The sequence below is a fragment of the Carettochelys insculpta genome, chromosome 3, assembly GCF_033958435.1.
Source record: "Carettochelys insculpta isolate YL-2023 chromosome 3, ASM3395843v1, whole genome shotgun sequence".
NCBI lineage: Eukaryota > Metazoa > Chordata > Testudines > Carettochelyidae > Carettochelys > Carettochelys insculpta.
In genome coordinates, this window is record NC_134139.1 from 83,353,566 (window position 1) to 83,378,423 (window position 24,858).

At 43.0% G+C, this 24,858-nt stretch overlaps 1 protein-coding gene across 3 annotated transcripts in view; it reads left to right on the forward strand.

Annotated features, from left to right (window-relative positions):
• RPS6KA2 (ribosomal protein S6 kinase A2) overlaps positions 1-24,858 on the forward strand; it is a 473,151-nt gene that overhangs the window by 371,228 nt on the left and 77,065 nt on the right. For all 3 annotated transcript variants that reach the window (XM_074990258.1, XM_074990256.1, XM_074990257.1), the window contains 4 exons: positions 6,323-6,360; positions 7,247-7,389; positions 19,130-19,200; positions 20,504-20,592. In XM_074990258.1, coding sequence (XP_074846359.1) covers positions 6,323-6,360; positions 7,247-7,389; positions 19,130-19,200; positions 20,504-20,592 — 341 coding nt within the window. The remainder of the gene's footprint in view (positions 1-6,322; positions 6,361-7,246; positions 7,390-19,129; positions 19,201-20,503; positions 20,593-24,858) is intronic.

Consider the following 24,858-nt stretch of genomic DNA (forward strand, 5'->3'; position numbering starts at 1 on the left):
TGAAGGCCTTGGGGATCCTATCAGAGTCCTCAGTGGGGCACCTGGTATTGGCCGTGGTCGGCAGATAGGGCACTGGGCTAAATGGACCTTTGGTCTGATCCAGTGCGCCCATTATTATGTTCTTATGATTTCATATGCAGTAGCTGAAGTAACTGTGATTGTTGGAATAGAGATTTCAATTAATGATAGTGTAGAATAAAAAGGATCTGTAAGTAACATAAGACATAAAGAGACCAGACAGGAGGGATAATGGCAGAAGACGCTTGTCACCACAATTACTGGAGAAGTTTACTATATGCCAGTCATTTCAGTCAGGATAATTAGTGACTGATTACAGCGGCTGCTTTGCTAATCTTAAATTGATCCATTGCACTAATGAACACTTCCCCCCACATTTCATAGCTAGTTCTTTTTTTTCCCTCCCGTGTAAATTTTGGTTCATAAATATGGAGGTCTGTACATCTTATACATTGAGGACAAATCACTCTGCGTGTACATGGGATCCATGTGCACAGTCTCCCTATTTTGTCCTGACCTTGGACAAAGTTCTAAGTGTAAGTTTGCTTAAGCACAAAAATAGAACACTCGGCAAAGTTGTAGCCTATTGAGTTTAAAAAAAAAAAAAAACTTAGCGCAAACGTTGAACGTACCTTATCGCCTTGATGGGGGTATTAGTGGTCATGCAATGGGGACAGATGCACAGTCTATCAAATGTGTGGAGAGGAATGCAGGGAATCCCCATCGCCTGCACCACAAACAAATACTCTTTCTAATCTCACCTGTCTAGACCAATGGTGGGCAACGTGCAGCCCACAAGCTACATGTGGCCCATCAGGGTAATCTGATTGTGGGTTGTGGGACATTTTGCTGATGTTGACCATCATCAGGAACTGTCCCACACAGCTCTCAGTGGCCACAGTTTGCTATTTCAACCTGGATGGAGTTGCCACAGGGAGATGCCTGTGGACAGGCAACATCAGCAAAATGTCTCGCCTTGCCAATCAGATTATCCTGGTGCAGCCCACAGCCCACAAACTGCCAACAACTGATGTAGATCCTCATTGTCACAGTGTCTGAGCATCAACCCTTACTCAAGATTACCGTATTCTTCCTCTCACTCTCCGTACAGTATGTAGTGCTTTGATGTGTGTGTCCACTTCTTTTTCTCAATAAATTCATAAGGGTCTGACTGGCAGAAAGCCCACAGAACGTTTTTAGGCCCCTTTCATGCTTGATAATAAACTAGCCTGATTACCATTCACTCCAGTCCATGGTTGTGAACTCCTCAAGGAGGATGGGAATGTGGAATTCATGATTCAGAAATTAATACTGCAAAAAGTGGCAGACCTTTCCAGTGGGAAATAAACTATTTATAGTGTGGATGATTCAGGGAAGACATCAATGGATGCTTTGCAGCTGTGCTGACTCCCAGCTGGAAATACCCCTGGAATTAGTGCAGAGCTGCAAACTTACATTGTTATCGCAGAAGGCTTCCCCTAGCGGGCTACGTTCCTCCTTTCACACTTCCAGGGCCAAAACTGTTTGACTAGCACGTTTGCCCCTTGATATGACAGGTTAGTCCAGTGTCAGGGCTTTGTGGATGTTCCAGTTGGGAGTAGAATTGGTGGTAGCCAGGTCTTTGTTTAATGCTCTTTTTTTTATTCAGAAATGAATGTACAAAGTCCTGCATCTCGGAATGCAGAAGGCATCAAGAACAAAAAAAAAAAGTGTTCCTTTGCTTACCAGCCCACCAAGCCTCTTTCGCCAACGGCGGAGCCAAAAGGTCTTCCTATAGCGTTTTCTAGAGTCACACTGTGCTCACCGCCTCCCGTCATTTTCTTGCTACTTTTCCCTGCCTCTTTCTTGGTCTCTGTCTCTTATTTGCTATGGTCGTGGTTCTCAGACTTTTTGCCCTGAGGTCCACCCTGCTCAACACAAACCTCTTCACAAATCACCAGCTAATCACCCATGATAACACAATGCATTCACTTATCTCTAAGTACCTTAAATACTAAATTATTTATATTAGGCTACATAACACAGAAATGTAAATATGCAGCTATCATTTAAGGGGGCATATATTGAAATCTTAATTTTATGTTTTATAACATAAAAGTGTATATTTTAAACCTTCATTTGTATAAAGTGAAATATTAATTTGTCCCCACCCCACCCCCAAAAAAGGTTTCAATGTTGTCTTTATTTATGGCAGGGGTGGGGAACCTTTTTAGACTGGGGGCCACTGACTCACAGAAAAATCAGTCGAGGACCACACAAAAGTGAAACCCATTTAAAAAAAAAAAAGCCATACTTTCATTGATGTGGGCCCCAACTGAGACAGCTCACTCCCCTCATGCTGCAGCCTCATGAAGTTGGTGGAGGGGGGGAACAAGGTTCAAGGCTTCCTACAGGCAAGATGAATACCTCCGATGTCCTGGGGCTCATAGATTTTGTGGGCCACCCTCAGCTTTGGTGTGGGGCACAAATGAGGGATTTAGTGTTCAGAAGGGGATCGTCAGGGAGTGGGATAGGGGTCTGGGCAGGAAGGAGGGTGCAAGAGTAGGGTGGGGATGTGGAATCTGGTCAGGAGGGAGTGTGGGGGTCTGAGTGGTCGGGAGGTTGAAGGAGCGGAGTGGAGGAGTCTGTGTGGGAGGGGTGCAAGAGCAGGAAGAGAGTGAGGGATCTAGGATGGAGGGAGGCGGGTTCAGAAGCAGGGTGGGGATGCAGCGTCTTGGCAGGAGGAGGGTCCATGTGGGCAATGGGGTTTCGGGCATAAGGGTGATTGCTTACCTGGGTCTGCACCCCATGCTGCTTCCAAGCACCACCCTATGCTACTTCCATCGGCCAGAATATCGCCAATGGGAGCAGCGAGGGAAGACTCCAGGTGATCGGTTTCCTGCACTGCCATTCCCACCCCCCAGCCACAGGGTGGGGAAGCAGCAGCGCATGGAACTGCTTTCATCTGCCCACTAGCCGGATCCAGCCCAAGGGACTCAAAGCTCCCCTCTGCAGCAGGTGCTGGTGGTTGTGCTGCAGCCTTGGGGGAGTGCACATGGGGTTGGAGTGCCAGTGTGGGCTCCCTGCTGCAGCAAGGGAGGTGGGGAGATGAGCTCACTGGTGGGCCTCAGACCACACTTTGAGACTCACTTTGAGTCATACTGACTTAAATAGCTGTGTGTTTCTCATATGCCTAGCAATATCTACCTACCTAAAACCAATGTCAACAAACTGCCCTTGCATGGGATGGGGGGGGTCACATGCCTTTTATCTTAGGGTAAAGGCCTAACTCTCACCTCCAAATCACACTGGTGAGGGGACAGCAAAATTCTGTTATCTTCCTCCATGTAATCCTCTGTGGGGGGAAGATTATCACTAGAACATATTTAAACATGGCTTTTACATGGCCGGTGCTTAAAAATCACACTTCTGTAGAAGTTGGGAGCAGATGGAAAAGAAGAGGCTTTGTTTATTAAACAACACTAGTGACTCAGCTGTCAGCTTCTGATGTTGAATCAGAGTCGACAAGGCTGTCCTTGGCCTACAAATGCATTATGAATGATCGTGTTTAAATTGTTTTATCACAAAGACAACTTTTTCTGTGAAAATAGGCAAATGTATCAGTTTTGCTTCTATTAGGTTGGTTCTTTTAAATATACCTGTATTATGATAATCAGAACATTGGAGGGGATAGGACTACCAAGAGATGATATGGTTGGCTACTAACTTTACATATTTAATCTAATGGTTAATTAAAGGAGTGTTGAGTACATTCGAGTAAACTACTGCATCCTAATTCTGCCTCAGAATTCTTTCTTCTTTGCACAAAAACTAAAGATGATTTTTTCTGGTGCCTTCATGTTTCATATCTGACTGCTGCTGTGAAAATCATAAATGTTAGCCTGGAGCAAACATATGAAAACTGGAGGTTATAACGCCAAAATTTGGGGTGTTTTTAACCTTTGCTACTATAAAAATTGCTCATAGTAGTGAGAAAAATGAGTGTCTCCCCATTTTTAACTCCATACTACAAATCAAGAGAATCTCTAGTTTTCCCACACAAATGTTTGTGAATAATATTTCATGATCACATAAACAAGGAATCACTTTGCATCACTGAAAGGAGCTGCCTTCCATGTTGAAAATACAAGTTCACCTGTGCGCACACATGCTGCAGAAGAGGTTGGGGCACAAAGAAATGTGCCAGATCCAATAGGTGTGATAAGGAAATTTAGGTGTAGAAAGTGCAATTGCTCATGTTAGACTTGGAACAGGAGATAAGGGTTAACATTGCAGCTGTTGGGAAAAGTGAAGTAGAATCTCTTCCTGGACCACACACAGTCAGAAGATGAGTTATTTCTTCTTCAACATGTGAATCAGCAATTAGATTAAATAAGTCATGTCACTGTTTTCATGAGGTAAAAATGATTTATTAAGTACAGCACAGTCCTTTTAAGAGAGCATCATTTATTTACTGGGACACATCATTCCTTTGGATTTGCAGCTATCCAGAATGTCGCTACCATGGCTTTTATACTGTGTTCCCTCACTGGTGAGCTCCATCTGCCCTCGCCTTTCAATTTCTTATTGGTACTGAGTTAAACTTAACTTCAGAAAATAAAAATGTATTTATGTATGTATGTATTTCTATTAAAAACAAAGGACATTAATGAATAATATTCAGGGGCTAATTTAAGATGATTTAAGTACAGACATTCGGCAAACTTACAGCATGACCAGATTGTGGCTTCTGGAGTTAACTTTCACTGGAAGGGGACCTAGGATGAAGAGAACTGTGTAAGCCTCCCTTGTAGCTATATTACCTTTTCAGCAGATTTCCTTTGGAGTATAGGAAGGACAACACATGCCCTCGATCTCATATCTCATCCCTGGGTTACCTCTTCATCCTTCTCCATTCACTGAGCCCTGGGTTTATGCAAATCCTCCAATAGGTCCAAGGCAACAGGTCCAAGGTGCTGCCGTGGAGCTGGTTCAACCTGCATGCAGACCTAAGGGATATGACCTCATTCTTTTGTTGACCTACGATGTTGTGCATAGTGGCTGTGACAGGGTAGGGCCAGGGGAGTGAGTACAAGAGAGAAAAGCAGGGCTGGCAAATGAACAGAGTGGGAGCAGGTCGGGAGGACGCTGCCCTGGGTCAGTTGGGGCCAGCTGCTCCGACTTAAGACTGCCTTTTAAAAAAACTCTTTGCCCAGTGGGAGGGGAGGGTGATAGAGGAGAACATAGGAGGCGAGTGGAAAGAAGCAGGGGGAGTTTTGTAGGAACAGCAGAGGAGGGGAGGAATGCTGATCAACAAAGAGCTAAGGCCCCTATCCATGAGGCCAGAATAGACTGATCGCACGGGGGGAGCTGATCCAGAAGGGGGAACATGCTCCTGCCACCACTACGACCTGGAGGAGGTAGAGAGTCGGGGGTAGAGCTGTGGTGTCCATGGTGAGGGGAGCCAGTAGCAGCCACACAGGGTCCCTGGGCCGGAACCTGGAATGAGTGGGTGGGGCCCAAGTTCCCCCAGACCACCATCCCTCCCCTGCACCCGTTTCAAGAATGTCCATGGTGTCCTGGCCATGGGGCTAGTGGACTGAACAGGGGCCCGGAGCCCAGGAACGAGGTTAGCCATATCACATGGTTCCAAGGCCTGCATGATACTTAAAGACTTCTGAAATTGTTGCGACATTGAGCTAACTTGGAGAGGCATGAGCAGTCTTAAATCTAGCTTGCGTTGTTTGGTTTGGTTTTTGTTTGAGTCTTGATAATGAGGGTGATGGTGATACTCTGTTTAAAAAAAAAATTGTGTAGATCACATTCAGAGAACCCTGGCTCTTCACAAATGGAAGACTCCATTTCTTCCTTACTTTTGAGGCTCTGAAGGTCACCTTGCAACTGAAGAGCTTTGGGTTCTCTGTGAACCTTTCTCGCCTTTCCTTCAAGAGAAATTAAAGTTCTGTGATGCTTGCAGCTGAAATCAGCAGTCCTGCAGGCAGCTCCCTTCCTACAAACACTGGGTCTCTCTTTAGACCCAGTTCATGTGTCTGGAAACTCCGAACCAAACATTCGAATCATGCACCTGGCTGCCATGGCATGTCAATCAGGCTGATTATCCAGCCTGCACAGGCTGTTCATGTCTCGGGCATATAGGTAGGTAGACCTTGGGTGTTAAAGAGATCTTTCTCTTTGGAGCTTCTAAGAAGGAGGCAGGCTACATGCATATTTAATCTAGATATCTCCTCCCTTTCACCATTTTTATTCTCTATTGTTAAATGTGTTTTATATTTTCCTAATCCTTCTGTGGTTTTTCGCCTTCCAGCATCCTCCTAGATGAAGAGGGCCACATTAAGATTACAGGTGTGTAAAGAACAGCATTTGATCACTGAATCTTGACTTCTACATGCCTGCCAATTCACTGTATTGGTTTCCATGTATCATTTTACCTCAAGCTGTGATCTTGGATCACTAGCTGGAAAGAAGTTGCTAGAGAAAATTTAGGGGCTGCAGTAAGTGGGACTGATGGTTCACTAGCTGACATTATTCCTTGTGGTCATTGTTGAGCCACTGTCCTAGTGTAGCATAAGGGATTAATGCATGCAGGAGGTACCGTTTTTCAGATAAAATTAAGCTCCTGACTGTGGCTTCTAGCTCCATGCTTCCAACCCATGAATCCTTGCAACCACATGCTCTTCCCACATGGCGTCTACCTCCAGAATGAAAAGATGCCTGGAATGGACATCCTGTGTTGCCTTGGAGCTGCTGTGTGGGATCAGTACATGCTCGTCCACTTGTGATGGTTAGAAATGCCATGGTACTTTTTGCGAGAATTGGATTGTGAACTCCAATGACTTGTTCAAATTCCAGCTGGTGTAACTATATTTTGCTTATCCTAATTACCTCTGCCATCTCTGGACTGTCTCTTCAGATGTGTGTGGAATATGTATGTGCCCACCCCCATGGCATAAATTCCAACATGCCAGCAGGGAATTTTGTTTCTGTATAGCCACATGTGTATATAGCTACCGGTTTCTGAGTGTGTTTTGGTGGTTATATGCACGTAAATGTCCCATTGCAAAAATATGCACTTCTGGACAAAATTGATTCTCACTTGGGTTCAGAATTTTTCACCTTTGCCTTAAGCTGTTGTTTCATTTGAAGGAAAGATGTCGTTTAAATGTGAGACAATGTTTATAACAATAGGCTAAGATCTGACAAAAGTTCCATCTATTTTAAAAATGTCTAGATTTTGGCCTGAGCAAGGAGGCCATTGACCATGACAAGAGAGCCTATTCTTTCTGTGGGACAATAGAGTATATGGCCCCAGAGGTGGTCAATCGGCGAGGACACACACAGAGTGCAGACTGGTGGTCCTTTGGCGTGCTGATGGTAAGTGTGAATTGTGTCCTTTTTTCCCTTCTTTTCACAGCTGTTTGATATTTCAGACTAAGGAGGCTCGCTTTCAGTAATTAATGGCCTGGTAGTAAGCAGGATATAAATGGTGGGTGATTGCTTTAATCATTCACATGGCGCCAGCAGTAGGAAACTAATTACTTCTGACATTAGATGGGATGACATTTGGCCACTAATTTCTCACTCTCTCTCAATCCAATTCTCTCATAAACTGGTTGTTATAATTGATTGCCATGAGTCATGATAACCTCATTCCATAGAAAAATGCAGAACATGTTAAAAAACATATAATCACCTGGGGAATAAACAGGATCATTGTTCTGTTTAGTTATTAATTTGGTTCCTGAATGGAAGCAGTTCTCCATGTTGGATCTGTCAGTAAGATTTCCCTGACCTCTTAGGCTGCATCTACACATGCCCCTCCCTTTTGAAAGGGGAATGTTAATGAGCAGGTTCGAAAGATGCTAATGAGGCACTGCAATGAATATGCAGCGCCTCATTAGCGTAATAGTGGCTGCGGCGATTCGAAAGTGCGGCTTTTCGAATCGCGCACCACCCGTGGAGATGGGACCTTCCTAAAGGACTGCCCCCCCCCCCCCCAGTTTTTGAAAGACCTTCTTCAAAAGCCCTTCGGGGGGTCCTTTCGGAAGGTCCCGTCTCCCCGGGTGGCGCGCGATTCGAAAAACCGCACTTTCGAAACGCCGTGGCCGCCATTATGCTAATGAGGCGCTGCATATTCATTGCAGCACCTCATTAGCATCTTTCGAACCTACTCATTAACATTCCCCTTTCGAAAAGAAGGGGCATGTGTAGACCCAGCCTTAGAGAAACTCCTGGGAGACTCTACCCCTGAAGCATTTACTATAACTGAAACATTTTGGAGAAAGTCAGGGAAGAGATTCATATGCTTTCACGTTCAAGTGCTGCTAATTTAGCTGTTCTCTGGCATTGTTTCTTCATAAGCACATTAGATGAAGTTCTTAGGATGAGCAGATTTTGATAAATTCACCTTCAAGGAACCAAGTCTCCCCTAGGCAATACTCACCCATGTTTAACCACACGCGATTGGTTTTTGTTAATTGTAGACAATATGATCAGCTTAGATTCAATGAAACACAAATTCCATATTTCCTCCCTTGAAGAGTTGCAGCCCGCTTAGACTGTAAACTCCTTTGAGGCAGGGACCCCCTTTTTGTTCTGTGTTTATACAACACCCAGCATAGTGGGGTCCTGATCCATGAATAGGGCCTGTTGATGTTATTCTAGTGTAAATAATAAACAACACAGGTACAGGTGTAGAGTAGACCAAATGCAGCAAGAAACTCAGAGCTGGACATAACTAAAAGCTGTATTTTAGCTAATATTATTTACTCTTTTTATAGTATTAGTTTGGCATAAGCCTGTATTTGAGGAAGGTGGAAAGTAGGAAACAAACGTAACAATGGGGATTAAATTCTATTTTCTGCACTGCTGGAATACTTCCTTACAGTCAGGTGTCAAGTCAAAGATGTTTCTCGTGACCATGGCTCTGGTGAGGACTGACCGGGTGAGCAACGTAGATGAACAGTTTTTTCTGTCCTGAGCATGTGCTAATTCTTTGCCCTTGTCTTCCTCCTGAAACCTGTGTTTTGTTGTTGGGTGTGGTGGTTTTTTTTTTTATATAAGTATAATTCATTTCTAGTGGACATCTTGGCAATTTCATTCCACCTCAATAGTTCACAAGCATCTGTGCTTCCACTTCAGTGATAGGCCTGACATCAGTAAAACTCACCGTCTTTCCTGGCCTGGCTTTGACATCACCTGACAGTGAATTTTCTTTGACTTTTGCGAGCTGTTATTTGGATTTTCTCTTCAGAGCCTTAACTTTATGCTTGCTGGAAAGCTAATCACAAGCCACAAACAGATGCCTGAGTTATGTTCTTTGCATCAAGTGGCAAGACTTGGTCACAAATGAGCTTTGGAACAGAAAGGAGCAGGACAAGAACCACTTGACATTCCAGAGATGAAAGAGGGGATGGCTAGGCAACACTCTCAGAAAACCATCATTCACAATAGTCCTTCAAGCTTTCAAATGGAACCCGGAAGGAAAACACAGAAGAGGAAGACCTCGCAAAACAAGGAGAAGATCTACTAAGACTGAAGGACAACTGGGATACTTCTGGGGTCAGTTAGAAGTTTTATTGTGAGACAGAGTGAAGTGGAGGAGATTTGTAGATGACCTATGCTCCACCCAGAGTACAAGTGTTTAAGTCAAGTAGTTAAGGAGAGCCAAATAGAATTTTGAAGCAGTTGTTAGGGCAGTATGTCTTGCTTCTTTATTCCTCTCCTGTCACTTGTCTGCCTCTGACCATCACTGGAGCCTTGCTGTATGTGCTGAGTGTTTGCTGAAGGGAAAAGTGTGTAGAATAGGGCATTTTAGGCAAGTAAGGGGAACAAAATTTTAAGATAATTGCACCTCACAGACAAGAAATTATAAATAGAACCCAGCCATTTTTAGAGAATCAGGGACCTTTTGGCCTCATCAAGTCCTTCAAAGAACCCAGTTGCTTTTTAATGAAGGCATGTCACGTACTCTGGTGTGTGACACCCATTGTGTGGTATGGATTGGCACAGAGGAGGGGCACTGATTCATCCTGTCATTGCCATCCATTTCTTAAAATTCACTGCTCTAGCTCATTTGTGTGAGGATCACTTTTTCTTTCCGTTGCTGCTTAGTTTTTAATAGTTAGTCTTTATACAAATTGGTTTTGGACAAATTCAGAGAGGATCAACCATATAGCATGTGTATGAATTGACCACATAGCTACCTTTAAAGACATCTGCAGTTAGATCCATCTTATTTGAATGGCTGCAATTTTTGTAATGTCAGATCATGCTCTTGTTCCTTTTGCAGAATTATTCATTTTGCTGTAGGGGAAAAAAAAACAGACCAATTGCTTAGGGCTAAAAGAACATTCCTGGACCGCTTTTTACTTCTGCTTCTGTTTAGGCTTTATTTCCCATCGGCCATACAGTGGAAGCTGTTTATAGTCAATCTGGATATGATGAAATAATATGAAAACCCCCAAATTGGGCTGGTGCCTTTCTATGGACTTCTGTGCCATTTACAGCAAAGCTCCACTTTCACATAAGGAGGTCCTTGGGGTCTTAAAAAATGGCTGTGCCAACAGGAAGATATTCCAGGGGTCCGCTGCGGCCTTCTGCTTCTGCTCTGCTCTTTTTGGGAGTGGAACTGGATAGGAGCAGAAAGGAAGCTGACTCCATTTGTGGCAAGAGATGAGCAAAAATCACCACCACCCCTGCTGCGCACTGTGTGGGAAGCTGTGGTCGCCCTTTGTCCACCACAACTTATGTCACTACCGCAGGGGATGAAGCAGAGTGGATCTTTCCCCAGAATGACCACCTCCTCCCAGAGTGAAATTCGCTCATAATGAAGTCATTTTGTGATGGTGAATTTTTATTTGAATCTACCAGAAAGCTCAATTCTGTGTGACTCAGGTACACAGAACTATCTGTCTCACCACATCGCTGTCTTACTTTAAAAAAAAAAAAAAAAATTAAGGTGACCATCCATCCCGTCTTTACCAGGACAGTTTAAGCTGTCTCAAAGGCCTCCCAACTTCTTTAAGAAAATGGGCAAAATGTCCTGTGTGTTTGTGGAGCTTCTGTTTCCCAGCACCCAGTGTCTTAGGGCAACAGCTCCTGCAGTAGGTGAGCTCCTCTGCGCAGCAGCCTCCACATTCTCTGCCCCTCCCCGCACCAGGAGGCTGCAAAACCCATATTCTTGGCACCACCTGCCAGGAGGGTGCAGAGCCACCATCCTCCACTCCCCTTCCATCGGCGTGGCTGTGGAGCCCCCATCCCCAGTGCCTCCCCCTCAGGAGCCTGTAGGGACCCCATTGCTGAGGAGTCCTGACATGGGACAGCAGTCCCTCCACATCCCTGAAGGCTGGTGTCCCATATTTGCCATAGGGCAATGTGGTCACCCTATTATTATTGTATCAATAGTTTATTAGCCGCTTTACAAACAGATAAAGACAACATCCCCCAATTAGACAGGGTGTCATCAAAGAAAGAAAATGGAAATCAATGAAAAATCAGAATAAAAATGTAATGTTTGTTTCTTGCACCAACGTACTAATTGGTTAACACCAATTAATCCAAAATTAACTCTGGCTGTTTATATCCAGAATGTCAGAAGTGCCAAACATGCATCTGTCTGTTGACTTGAGTGTAAGGTGTGGGTGCCTAGCACTTCTGAAAAAGGAGGCCATTGAGGATACCTGTAAAATGAAGGCTTCTATCTTACTATTCTGTACTAAATTTTCTGAGGTCTTCATCCCATATTTGGTTTTGCAATGTACTTTTTCATGGTCTGCTTCCACTAAAGAAACATTCATTATTGGTATATTTGCCACCTATGATGCCACTCTTTCTTCCTTTTATAACTGTGTCTACTTTGCATCCACCTTGTGTTCTGAATCTTTTTTTCCACCATTACTTTCACTCCCACTCCCCTCCTTGGTAACTTAATATGTGGGAAAAGACTGTGAAATACAGAAAGAGATGGGGGAGAGAGAGAGTAGAATCATCTTAACTGTAAGCTTCTGCTTTAGCCCTTAAGTACTGCCAGATACCTCAGAGAAAAAAAGCTCTGACCACTGTAACCTTTTTTCCTTGCAAAATTAATTGCTTGATTTGAAGCAGTAAAAAGGGATTTCGCTATCCAAAATGTATGGAAGGATATTTGCTACTAGCCTTTTCTTTTTTGTCTCCTTATGCTGTATTTTCTTCGAGTTATGATTTACATACTCTGGTGGAAAAGCTAATCTTAAAATAATCTACAATCAGACAGAATTAAGGGATATCCAAATAAGGGTTAGAATTTGTCAGTGAACAGCTTTTATAACACCACTAAAACTGGTATGAAGAGTTAATTCTAACTTAAATGGTTAGAAATTTGTGAATGAACCTAGTCCATTTTTTGCTAGCTCATGAGAAGTGTGAATCCCTGGTGGACTGAGCTCTCGTTGAGAGAGCACCTGCAAGTCTGTTGGGCAGCCTTGAGAACAAAAGGTTCTCCTAGTATGCCTTTCCAGCTGATTTATAGAGCTCCGCACCTGGAGGTCAAAACTTTGCTGCAGAAATGCATGATAGACAGCCTCCTTGCATGTGGGGGAATGTGAGTGATGACTGGGCATGAGGTCCCAAATAAAAACATGTTTATACTTATATATGCAATGTAGTGAATGTATAAAGAATAGAACCAAGTGTCTTTCTTTAGTTGCTGCACCTGCAGAATCTGTAAGTAGAGGAAGGAGAAGCTAATGAATATCTTCGTTTCTGACAGATAGAGAATGTTTTGCTTGGATGATAATTTTTCGCTTTAAAGCTCATTGTCCTACAGTGCCCTGTAAACCAAGGACTGTCCAGTATACCTATTCTTGCTTGGTTAGATCAATACAAACCAAGATTATCTCCTTGTGCAACAACCCAGTTTAAAGATGTCCTTTTATTTTCATTATGAGGGGTGTTTTTCATAATTCAGATTATTTTACTGTGAAAAGCAGTTGTTTGGTGAAGATCTTCAGGCTCTTTACAAACATTAAATTAATTGTGCATCTCAAGAGCCAGGAGATGCAATTCTGTCCACCTAACTGAGGGGGGGCTTCTACAGGCACAAAGAACTTGTTCATGTCTTGGGGCGTAGTTCTATCCCAGACCTTTTGGTGAACCCTTCAGCTCACCTTCTCTCCCCACTCCCTGCTGTACAGTGCTCTGCTTTGTCCTGGAGGGAAGACATTCCCATCTGCTCTCCTTCCACTTTCTCCAGTTATCCAATTCCTACTCATCTCCCTGGTTTACTCTTCTCCTTAACCTCCCACTCTGCACTGCCTCTTTCCCCTCACAATGCAAGCATGTTTTAGTCTCTCCATTCTTAATAAAAACTACCCTTCGCCCTGCTTGCCTCCAATGCCTCTCCACCTACTGCCCCACCTCCCTTTTGTCTCTAAGTGCATTGAATACAGTATTGACAGTTGCCGGCAGGAGTTCCTTACCTCTGATTTTATCTGAGATCATTTCTAGTCTGACTTGTATCATGTGACCTCCACTGAAACTACTCTTGCCATAGTTTCTAGTGTTCTCTTTTTTAGCCAAATCTCAGCACGAGTTACCCTGTTCTCATCCTCCTTGACCTGTCTTCCATCAGTTGGTCCTCTCCAGGTTCTCCTCCCACCTCCCTAGTCACTTCTTCAGCTTTCTGCGGGAGTTTTCACAGGGCTCTGTCCTAGATTCTCTTCTCCTCTTCCTCCACAGCTGTTCTCTGAGTAATCTCATTGGCAAACACAAATTCTATGACTATGTCTATGCAGACGGAGCTACCTCTCTACTCTCAGACCTGTCTCTTTCTGCTTAAATATTGACCTGTCACACTGACATCTCCTCCTTGCAGATGGGTCACCATCTCCCCTCCTCCTTGCCCAAATCCTCTATTACATTTTTTCACCAGAGGTAACAGTTAATGGGGGGAGCTGCCCTGGGATTGCCCTGCCCTGGTTACATTGTTGTGAGTTATAGCACTGAAGTCTGAGGGTCAGCGCCCCACATCACCACCTAATGCCACCCATGGGCCCGAGGTACTGGGGCTTATAGACCCCAAAACCAGCTCACAGTGCCCCCAGGGCCACAGATTCCCCCCCAGGTGAGAACCACTAACCTATGCTATAGCCCACCAGCAAGTACCTTTACATTATAAGCAAGTTTTGTCTTTAAAGCATTTTATAATTTCACCTTTGCCTTATTTTAATTTCATTTAAAAAAAACTTGTTCAAAATATAAAACAGAAGGTATGTGTTACTATAAGAAAGGTAGGTGTGAAACAGAAAGAAAGCTAATTAAAATTCTCTGGGTCCTAGTGTGCTGAGACCCCTGTCTGTCTTGCTGACTGTAATTGTCTTACTGTTTTCCTGTACTCCTCTTTCTGCCTGTATCCATCTGTTGTCTCCTGTCCAATCCTTAGAATGTAAATGCTTTGCGGGAGGGACCATCTTTGTATGTGGTGATTGTACAGTGCCTAGGACAATGGGGCCCCAATCCAATCCTGGAGTTCATAAGTGCTTTGATAATACACATAATAAATAACTATAATAATCTGTTTTTATAAATGGGAAATCTCTGAGACATTGAGTGACCTTGCCTGTGGGACCTCAGCCACAGAAGAGATGAAAGTGAGAGTAAAGCCCAAGAGTCATGACTGGAATGTTCTACTCTCTGAAGTCAAGTGATTTCAGGATCCTACTGCAACCTAGAACATCTCCCAGACTCTCAATATTTCAGCAGACATGTTCTTTCCCCATACTCTGATAAAGCTTGGCTGGCCGCCAGCCCCAGCTTCATTTCATTAAATCATTGGATCCCATTAAAGGTAAACTCCTGTCCCTCACTCCCTCAGTGAGTGTAGTTTCCCCATCCCCTGACCTTCAGAGGGCACGGTGTGGATGCTTCTCTAGTCTTGCTGTTTTGCGGGGCTGCTGTGTTAATGTTATAACTTCTCCCAATCAAACGAAAAAAAAGTATTGTGGGGTGAGGTAGAAGAGAGCAAACACTTCCTTTTTTGCATTGGATGGTGGAGAGAATGTATGGCATCCCATAATTTCTAACCTGGTAGCTAAGGAGTCTTCAGGGATTCCCTAGCAACTGCCTTTTAGAGGAGAATATCTGATAACCCATAGCATGATGTTTCTTGGGAACCTCTGAGCTTCAGTGTGTGGCCAACTGAATTGGGACAAAGCGTGTTTTTCCTGTCCCACTGCTTGTTAGTAAAGAAGTGAGAAGTCAAGGTTAGGGAAAAGAAGCAGTCTTCCCAAGGTACCGGATGGAGTGGACACACAGTGTCTCTGAGTATGGGGACTCATGATGGAGCGGGTGATGGGGAGAGAAATGGTCAAAAACGGCCACTGGCTCATCTAGAAGACCATCAGGGTAACCAGGTGTCTGTCAGCTCCACTGCTTTCAAGTACCTGCTTTCAGTAGCTTCAGAAAGCTTCCTGGGCTATGGATACACTATAGTTGCTATTTTGGGATACAAATGTATTGGCCAGGGAAGTGATGAATGGTCTTGAGAACTGCAAAATGCAGCTTCCTTGCTAGAGAGTCCAATTCCACGACCAGAATGTTAGTGGGTAAAAAGATAAAAGAAAGAAAACCATTTTTTTATTTTTGTATTTTTTTTATGAAGATGTGTTATTCTTTCTCACCTCTCCCATTTAGGGTGTTAGCACAGCTACTGAGGAGAAGAAACTGTTTTGGAATAGAAATGTACACATTTTTGGACATTTTACGTGAAATTAGCCTCCTCTGACTTGTCAATCTAGTTCTTCAGGTGATGGCTTCATGAATTATTGCTGGGTAGACACTGCAAAATACATTATGCAGTGGGTCTCAGAGGTGAAATTAGGCTTTCTTAAAATTTGCATTGGATACCTTGATAACTTAGTGCTGGGGAAACCACAACTGAACTAAAGATTTAATATGCATAATGTACCAATGTGCATGATAAAATTGTGACCTTTAAATGTGACCTGATATAACTAACTATTTAGAATGGAAGACTTTAATTTCAAGCAATAAATGTTCAAATAGCCCCGACCCCTGTTGAGAGTTTAAAATGGGTTGATGAGGGGAGAAGACAAGGCCAGTTAGCATTTATTTAATTAAATATGTATAAAAGTAAAAATGTTTATTTGATAAAAAACTGCAATTTCAACTTTGAAGATCAAATTTTCAGATATCACTGAAAGTGAATGTATTACAATAGCACTTCACAATGAGCTTCAAATTTTAAGAAATGCACTGATCTCATTGGAGTTTTAACTGAATATTTCTGTTTCATCTCTCTGTATCATAGGAAGTTTTCTTACCTGCCATGTGCACATATCTCTTAAAGAAAAAAACATATTGTATTTAGCAAGAAACATTCCTGCCTGACCTCTTGAAATTTGATTTAGAGGTTCAAATTATGCCCTCCCTTCTACTGGCCCAACTCTGTGCAATGGTATTTCTTCATGAAGTCAGTGCAGCTCAGCATTTATTTTTCTAAATTTCAGGGAGGAAAAAAATTGCAAGTTATTTGAATTTCCTGTGTGTGTGGTTTGTTTGTTTGTTTTTTAATCATTCAGATTTTTATACGGATTTTTAGAACGGCATCATCTTTTAAAACGCAGGACACTCATTCCTTAGGGCTTTTATTAGTTTTCCCTTTTGTGTCTGTTAAATGGCTGAAATGTAATATATGCCAACAATGCCCCTCTGCCCTTCACACTGGACAAACCAGACTGTCGCTACAAAAAAGAATAAATGGACACAAATTGGAGATTAAGAATGGCAACATTCAAGAAGAAGTGGGGGAGCACTTGAATCTTCCAGTTTCTGATTTACAAGTTACCATTCTCAGGCAAGAAAAAAAGAAAATTCAAAAGCAGGCTGCAACCAGAAACTGTTGAGCTGGAATTCATATGAAAATTTGACACTGAAACAAGGAGTAAACAGACACCTGAAGTGGTAATCACATTACAATAGGTCATTTCCAATTCAGGTTCTTCCACCTTCTCTGCCCTGTTGAAGATGAACCATATCCGCTCTGATTTTATTAGCACTCATGTCACGCTCTCATCTCAGTATCTGTGTTTTTATTTCAGCATCTGAGGAAGTGAGTTATATATCATGAAAGCTGATGCACTAGCACCCGAATAAATTTGTTAGTCTTTAGAGCGCCACTGGACTCTTTGGGTTTTTTTTTGTTTTGTTTTTTCCTGAAATGGACTGATACAGCTACTCCACTGGGATATAAGAGTAATAGGTGATTTGTTAGTCTTTAAAGGGCTAAAGGACTGCTTTTTTGTTTTGTGAAGATTCAGACTAACATGGCTACCTCTCAGTGACCCTAAACTACGTTTAGCATTTAATCATCTTTTGTGTTAACTAAAGCAGAACAGATATTGGCAATATCCTGATTACTTCTAGGTTGTGTCTACACTACAAAAATTACTTTGAAGTACAACTTCAAGGTAAGCAACTTCAGAGTAGAGCATCCATACACACCCTACTTCGAAGTTTAACTTCAAAGTAGAGCACTACTCCATTCTCAGGAATGGAGTAAGGACTTTGAAGTTGGGCTCCCTACTTTGAAGTTAATGTCATAGTAAGGGGAAATGCGTGTAGAGTCTCTGCTGGCTACTTCGATGTAGTGCCTAACTTCGAAGATTGTTCCTAGTGTAGACGCACCCCTAAACTAATTTTTACTAGTTACGTAAGCTAAAATGGCTCAGAGGGGTAACTATGTTAGTCTGTAACTGCAAAAAACAACGAGCTGCCCTGTAGCACTTTAGAGCCTAACAAATTTATGAGGCCATGAGCTTTCATAGGAAGAACCCACTTCCCCAGGTAATTAAAAATGGTGTAAGTTAAAGAAAGGCCAACAGGAGGAAGCATGATCTAGCACTTTGGCCTCTGGACTGAAAGCCAAGAAGCTTGGGTTCTGCTAAAGGCTCTGAGACAAACCTATTTTGTTTCCGTGGACAAATCATTCTGCCATTGCCTGCCTCAGTCTCCCCAGCTGACAAGCTGGGGTGATGTTTGCCCACTTTTATAAAGTGCTTTGTGAGAGCTAAGTATTATTATTAAGTACTTACAGGAATTATTGATCTATTTAACTTGTAAAAGGGAGAGTCCCATTAAGGGTCAGATTCTGCTATCCTTATTAACATTGAATAGTACCTTAATGCACAAATAGCCCTGCTGAAATTAAAGGAGCTACTCCTTTGGTAAGGTGCAACTCAACAGAAGGGTGTTGGAAGCTGGCCCTTATAAATATGTGCTAAGTTATAACCATGAATATTAAACTGTGTGGATTTATTTACAAATAAAAGCCCCAATACCTAATTCAGCCCTGACATAAGCAAATAGAAGGCCTGTTGACCTCAGGGGAAGGGAAGCTGTCCTCATTTGTGTCAGAGCTGAATTATGTCCCTGATGCCTATTTCCTGTACACAACTCCCAACATTGCTTACCGTGGGGAAATCAGCTACTACTTGTGCATGCAAACAGTGCAGTGACTAGCGTGGTGTGACACTCAGAATTCATCTCAAACCAGGCCAGGGAGCGTGCCTGGTGTGAGTTTTGTTACAAATGTGGAATGCTGAAAGTGTCACTGCATTTCAGAGGAATGTTGGATGATTGATGCTTTCGGATGGAAGCCAGGCAAAAATTGATGACCGCTTCTGGGTTCATTTAAACCTGAATATGAAGGCAAAAATCTTGGGGGAATGAACCCAGCTGCATCAACATAGGTGGAGAATAAGTTCACGTAAACCTCTGAAAGCAAGACTTTTGTGCATCTCTTCTAGCACGATTCTCCACACTGCTGATGATAAACCAGTTCCTTAGGCCGCCTTTGAACTGAAATACTGTGTTAGTCTCTGATGTCCTACACAGTAGAAATGTACTTGTCATAATATCTCTCTACTTATAGCTATAGGTTTTTTAGATGATTTTTGGCATAAACGGTATGTTTTCAAACACAAATAGGTACTTTATAATTCATAATTAATAAAAAACGAGGTAGTGGAAAATATTAGTGCCGTGCACTGTCAGATGGAATCTTCCATGAATGCTATATGTGTTTATTTAATGTACTATTTTTATTGTTGCCCTGCAGTTTGAGATGCTGACAGGATCATTACCATTCCAGGGAAAAGACAGAAAGGAGACAATGGCACTAATTCTCAAGTAAGTAGTAATATCTGTTTGGTGTATCTACTGAATACTTCTTAGTTCTGTTCCTTGGGTGGGCCATTGGCCCTAAGTACATTTAGTGGCATAACATACATAGAACTAGAAGAAATATATGTAGAAGCTGAGAATTTCAGGGCTGTGCGGGGAGTTAGATTTGCAACCCCTACTAATGTCAGAGTTAGTGCATGCCTATATCACCTAGGCAACTCATTCAGAGTAAATGAACAGGAAGTGTATTACTGGTCTATGAGCATTACATTGAGAGAGGCCTGGCAGGGGAAGAAAATATGTGGGCCTATAGTAAGGCTGTATGAGAATGCATATATGAGAGGGTGCAGGGTTAAAGCTGTGCAGGCAGTCCTGCACTTTATCATTTCTGATTTGAGTCCTTTCCTCTGCAAGCTCGTCATTGATTTGATGCTGAGCATGTGCGTAAGTGTTGGCAAGATCAAAACCATAGTCGCTGCCACATTGTGTATTTCTGCCATGTACCACTGAAGACCAGAGCTATTAAAAAACAACTATATGTTTTAATTGTGCAAAATGTGTATTTTCTTATCACTTCCTTCATTCATGAAAATATCTAGGCCATTTTTTGGGTCAATCTTTCCAAAGAGCTTGCTTTTGGATTGAGAACAACCCTGACGCATTCAGTCCAGCAAGGTAAAACTGAAGAAGAGATTATACAGGTTGGACCTTCTGGCCTGGCACCCTTGGGACCTGAATTTTCCCATGTGAGGGAGTTTGCTGGACCAGGAGAGGTCAGGCCACTCTGGGCCACCACTCCAGCCAGCAGGACAACTTGCTCCAGCTGCTCCTCACCCAGGGCAGTGGCAGCTACTGGGACTCCCCCCATGTGGCTATCTAACAAACTGGCTGAGCCCCTAGCCCCAAGAAATCTCTGTGCCTGGAGCTCCCTGGTCCAGAAACTTCTGTAGTTCTGCTGGACCATGGATGTTGCCAGACCAGAGAATCCCAGATGAGAGGTTCAACCTATAGTTGAAAATGACCTCTTTAAATTAGCATCCCTTGAATAACATCAACTATAAAATGGTGTTATCGGCTTTCAGTCAGGAGCTGCTCCCAGTGACATCAGTGATAAAACTTCTTTTAACCTCGTTGGGTACAGGACTGGCCCCTCCATTTGTGAGCTGTCTAATCTGTCTTGGTATAACATCTTTGGGGACATGTGTCTGGGTGTCTGCATGACCAAATTAATTTTAGTTATGAATGCAAGTGTGGATGTGAATTTTTTTTGAAAAATGTATTTTTCTTTTCAAATGTTCTGTTCTTTCAGAGCCAAGCTAGGAATGCCTCAGTTTTTGAGCACAGAAGCTCAAAGTTTGCTGCGAGCCCTTTTCAAAAGGAACCCGTCCAACAGATTAGGTATGGTTGCTCATTTGATTTCTATACAATATGATGGTGATAATTTCCCTCAATGTATTTTAACCAGTAGTTATCCTTTGTTATGTGTACATTTATATTCAGTTGTTTTCTGCAGCAAAACACTAGCATTACTAGAGAGAGAAGCCAGGAAATCAAGCATAGAATTAGACTCCAAAGCATGAGATTAATTCATGATTTATTTGTTCAGTGAAAAGAAAGTAAATCACTAACCTGTATGAATTGCATGAGAGAACACCTGTGGATAGTAATCCAGGAAAATGAGAACCCAGTCAGGTATTTTTTTAATGAACTCTATATTTCTGCTCCATATCTTTGGAGGGGGAGGAAGAGAGGAAGAATTCTTGAAAAGCTGCTCTGATTAAATTTCTGTGCCATCTCATTTATTTTAGCAGGAGCGTTTTGAACAAAGGGCTTCTCCTGTTTAGGATCCTAAAATGAATTGTCTGCTTTGTCACAAAGATTTTGTTTTCCTCTTTTTTTTTCTATTGCACCCAGTTATGTTTGAAAGGATGTACGTAAAGTGTGTTCTCGATTAATTTATGTAAATCCATCCATTAGGAAACTCAGTATTTTGTGAAAGTGATGTAGGACACTTAAGGTATGTCTACACAGCAGTCTAATTTCAAACTAAGCTCTTCTGAAAGAACTATTCTGAAATATGTTATTTTGAAGTAACACTGCTACCCACAAAAATGCATTTTGAAATAGTACTTAGCTATTTTGAAATACAGCACCTACTGCATAGAGCCTATTTTGTGATAGAGCCATTGGATGCGTTATGGCTTATTTTGAAATAGGATCTATTCCCTGTCTTAACAGCACTTCTTTTGAAATAGATGCTATTCCTCATAGAAATAGGTTTATCAATTTTGAAATAAGCCAACATTATTTGGAAATTATTTTGAAATAGTGTTTGTGTTGTATAGATGCTAGGATACTTATTTTCATAGACTCATAGGGCTGGAAGGGACCCCAGCAGGTCATTGAGTCCAGCCCCCTGCTTCAGGCAGGAACAATCCCAACTAAATCAACCCATCCAGGACTTTGTCAAGCTGGGACTTAAAAACCTCCAGAGATAAAGATTCCACCACCTCTCTAGGCAACACATTCCAGTGCTTCACTACTCTCCTGGTGAAGTAGTTTTTCCTAATATCTAAACCACTCCTCTCCCTCTTTAACTTCAGACCATTACTCCTTGTTCTGCCATCTATCACCACTGAGAACAGTTTTTTTTCTCAATCCTCTTTATAGCACCCCTTCAGGAAGTTGAAGGCTGCTATTAAATCACCCCTCAATCTTCTCTTTTGCAAACTAAATAAGTCCAGATCCTTCAGCCTCTCCTCATAGGTCAAGAGTTCCAGCCCCTTAATCAGTTTTGTTGCCCTCCACTGAACCTGCTCCAGCACATCCACATCCTTTTTATAGTGGGGGGGCCCAAAACTGGACACAATATTCCACATGTGGCCTCACCAGTGCTGAGTACAGAGGAACGACAACTTCTCTAGATCTGCTCACAGTGCTCCTCCTAATGCACCCTAATCTGCTGTTAGCCTTCTTGTCTTCAAGGGCACACTGTTTACTCATATCCAGCCTTTCATCCACCATAACCCCTACGTCCCTTTCCACTGTACTGCTTCTTAACCAGTCAGTCACCAGCCTAAAACAATGTTTGGGATTCTTCTGTCCCAAGTGCAGGACTCCACACTTCTCCTTGTTGAATCTCATCGGATTTCTTTTGGCCCAATCCTCCAATTTATCCAGGTCACTCTGGATAAATCCTCCAACGTATCTACCTCTCCCCCTAGCTTAGTGTCATCCACAAACTTTCTGAGGGTGCAATCCTGTCCCTCATCCAGGGCATTAATATAAACGTTGAACAACACCGGCCTTAGAACCAAGCCTTGGGGCACTCCACTTGAAACTGACTGCCATGTGATATTGAGCCATTGACCACTATCTGTTGGGCCCAGCCATCAAGCCAGCTTTCTATCCATCTTATAGTCCAGGTAGTCAATCCATACTTCCTTAACTTACGGGGAAGAATGTTGTGGAAGACTATCAAAAGCTTTGCTGAAGTCAAGGTATATCACATCCACTGACTTCCCCATGTCCACAGAGCCTGTTACCGCATCATAGAAGCTAATCGGATTGGTCAGGCACAACTTGCCCTTGGTGAATCCATGTTGACTACTTTTGATCACTTGCCCCTCTTCCAAGTGCTCCAAAAAACCTTGAAAATCCCCTCCATTATTTTCCCAGGGACTGACGTAAGGCTGACTGGTCTATAGTTACCTGGATTGTCCTCCTTTCCTTTTTTAAAGATGGGCACTACATTTGCCTTTTTTATAATGACTCTTATTTCAAAAAAACTTTGCTGTGTAGTCCTATCCTTAGGGTTGCCAATCATGTTTAGGAGGTGGTTCCTTTGAAAATTTGTTCCCTAGACATTTTTAGTGAAAAGCAAATACAACCACAGCAAATTGAGGATATCAAAGTAATATGATTATCAAAACAAAAAGCAGTCAAGTAGCACTTTAAAGACTAGCAAAATAGTTTATTAGGTGAGCTTTCGTGGGACAGACCCACTTCTTCAGACCATAGCCAGACCAGAACAGACTCAATATTTAAGGCACAGAGAACGAAAAACAGTAAGCAAGGAAGACAAATCAGAAAAAGATAATCAAGGTGAGCAAATCAGAGAGTGGAGGGGTGGGGGGGAAGGTCAAGAATTAGATTGAGCCAAGTATGCAGACGAGCCCCTATAGTGACTCAGAAAGTTCCCATCACAATTTAAACCATGTGTTAATGTGCTGAATTTGAATATAAAAGCCAGCTCGGCTGTTTCCCTTTCCAGAATGGTGCGATAATTCTTCTTCAGTAACACACATACCTTTAGGTCATTGACAGAATGCCCCATTCCATTAAAATGTTAACTGGTTTGTGGATCTGGAGTGTTTTGATGTCTGTTTTGTGCCCATTGACCCTTTGTCTAAGGGAGTTAGAAGTTTGTCCAATATACAAAGCATCTGGGCATTGTTGGCACATGAAAGCTACGTCTACACGTGAAGCCTACTTCGAAGTAGCCTATTTCGATGAATAACGTCTACACGTCCTCCAGGGCTGGCAACGTCTATGTTCAACATCGACGTTGCGCAGCACCACATTGAAATAGGCGCTGCGAGGGAACGTCTACACGCCAAAGTAGCACACATCGAAATAAGGGTGCCAGGCACAGCTGCTGACAGGGTCACAGGGCGGACTCAACAGCAAGCTGCTCCCTTAAAGGGCCCCTCCCAGACACAGTTGCACTAAACAGCACAAGATCCACAGAGCCGACAACTGGTTGCAGACCCTGTGCATACAGCACGGACCCCCAGCTACAGCAGCAGCAGCCAGAAGCCCTGGGCTAAGGGCTGCTGCACACGGTGACCATAGATCCCTGGAGGGGCTGGAGAGAGACTGTCTCTCAACCCCTCAGCTGATGGCCACCATGGAGGACCCCGCAATTTCGATGTTGCGGGACGCGCAACGACTACACGTTCCCTACTTCGACATTGAACATCGAAGTAGGGCACTATTGCCATCTCCTCATGGGGTTATCGACTTCGATGTCTCGCTGCCTAACATCGATGTTAACATCGAAATAGCGCCCAACACGTGTAGCCGTGACGGGCGCTATTTCAAAGTTAGTGCCGCTACTTCGAAGTAACGTGCACGTGTAGACACAGCTGAAGGCATATATGATGTTAGTAGAGGAGCATGAGAAAGTGCCTGTGATTCTGTCAGTAACCTCATTAGGTCCAGTGATGGTATTTCCAGAGAAGATACGTGGACAAAGCTGGCAGCAGGCTTTGTTGCAGGGAAAGGTTCCAGGACTGGTATTCCTGGGGTACAGACTGTGGCTGTTAGTGAGGATCCTCATGAGGTTGGGAGGTTGTCTGTAGGAGAGAACAGGCATGTCGCCCAGGGTCTTCTGGAGTGTGGCATCCTGATTAAGGATAGGTTGTAGGTCTTTAATAATTCGTTGCAGTGGTCTGAGTTGGGGGTGTAAGTGATGACCAGTGGTGTTCTGTTCTTGGCTTATGGTCTGAAGAAGTGGGTCTGTCCCACGAAAGCTCACCTAATAAACTGTTTTGCTAGTCTTTAAAGTGCTCCTTGACTGCTTTTTGTTTTGATAGTGTATAGACTAGCACGGCTTCCTCTCTGTTACTATTTAATATGGTTGTTAGTTTAAAATGTTACTTC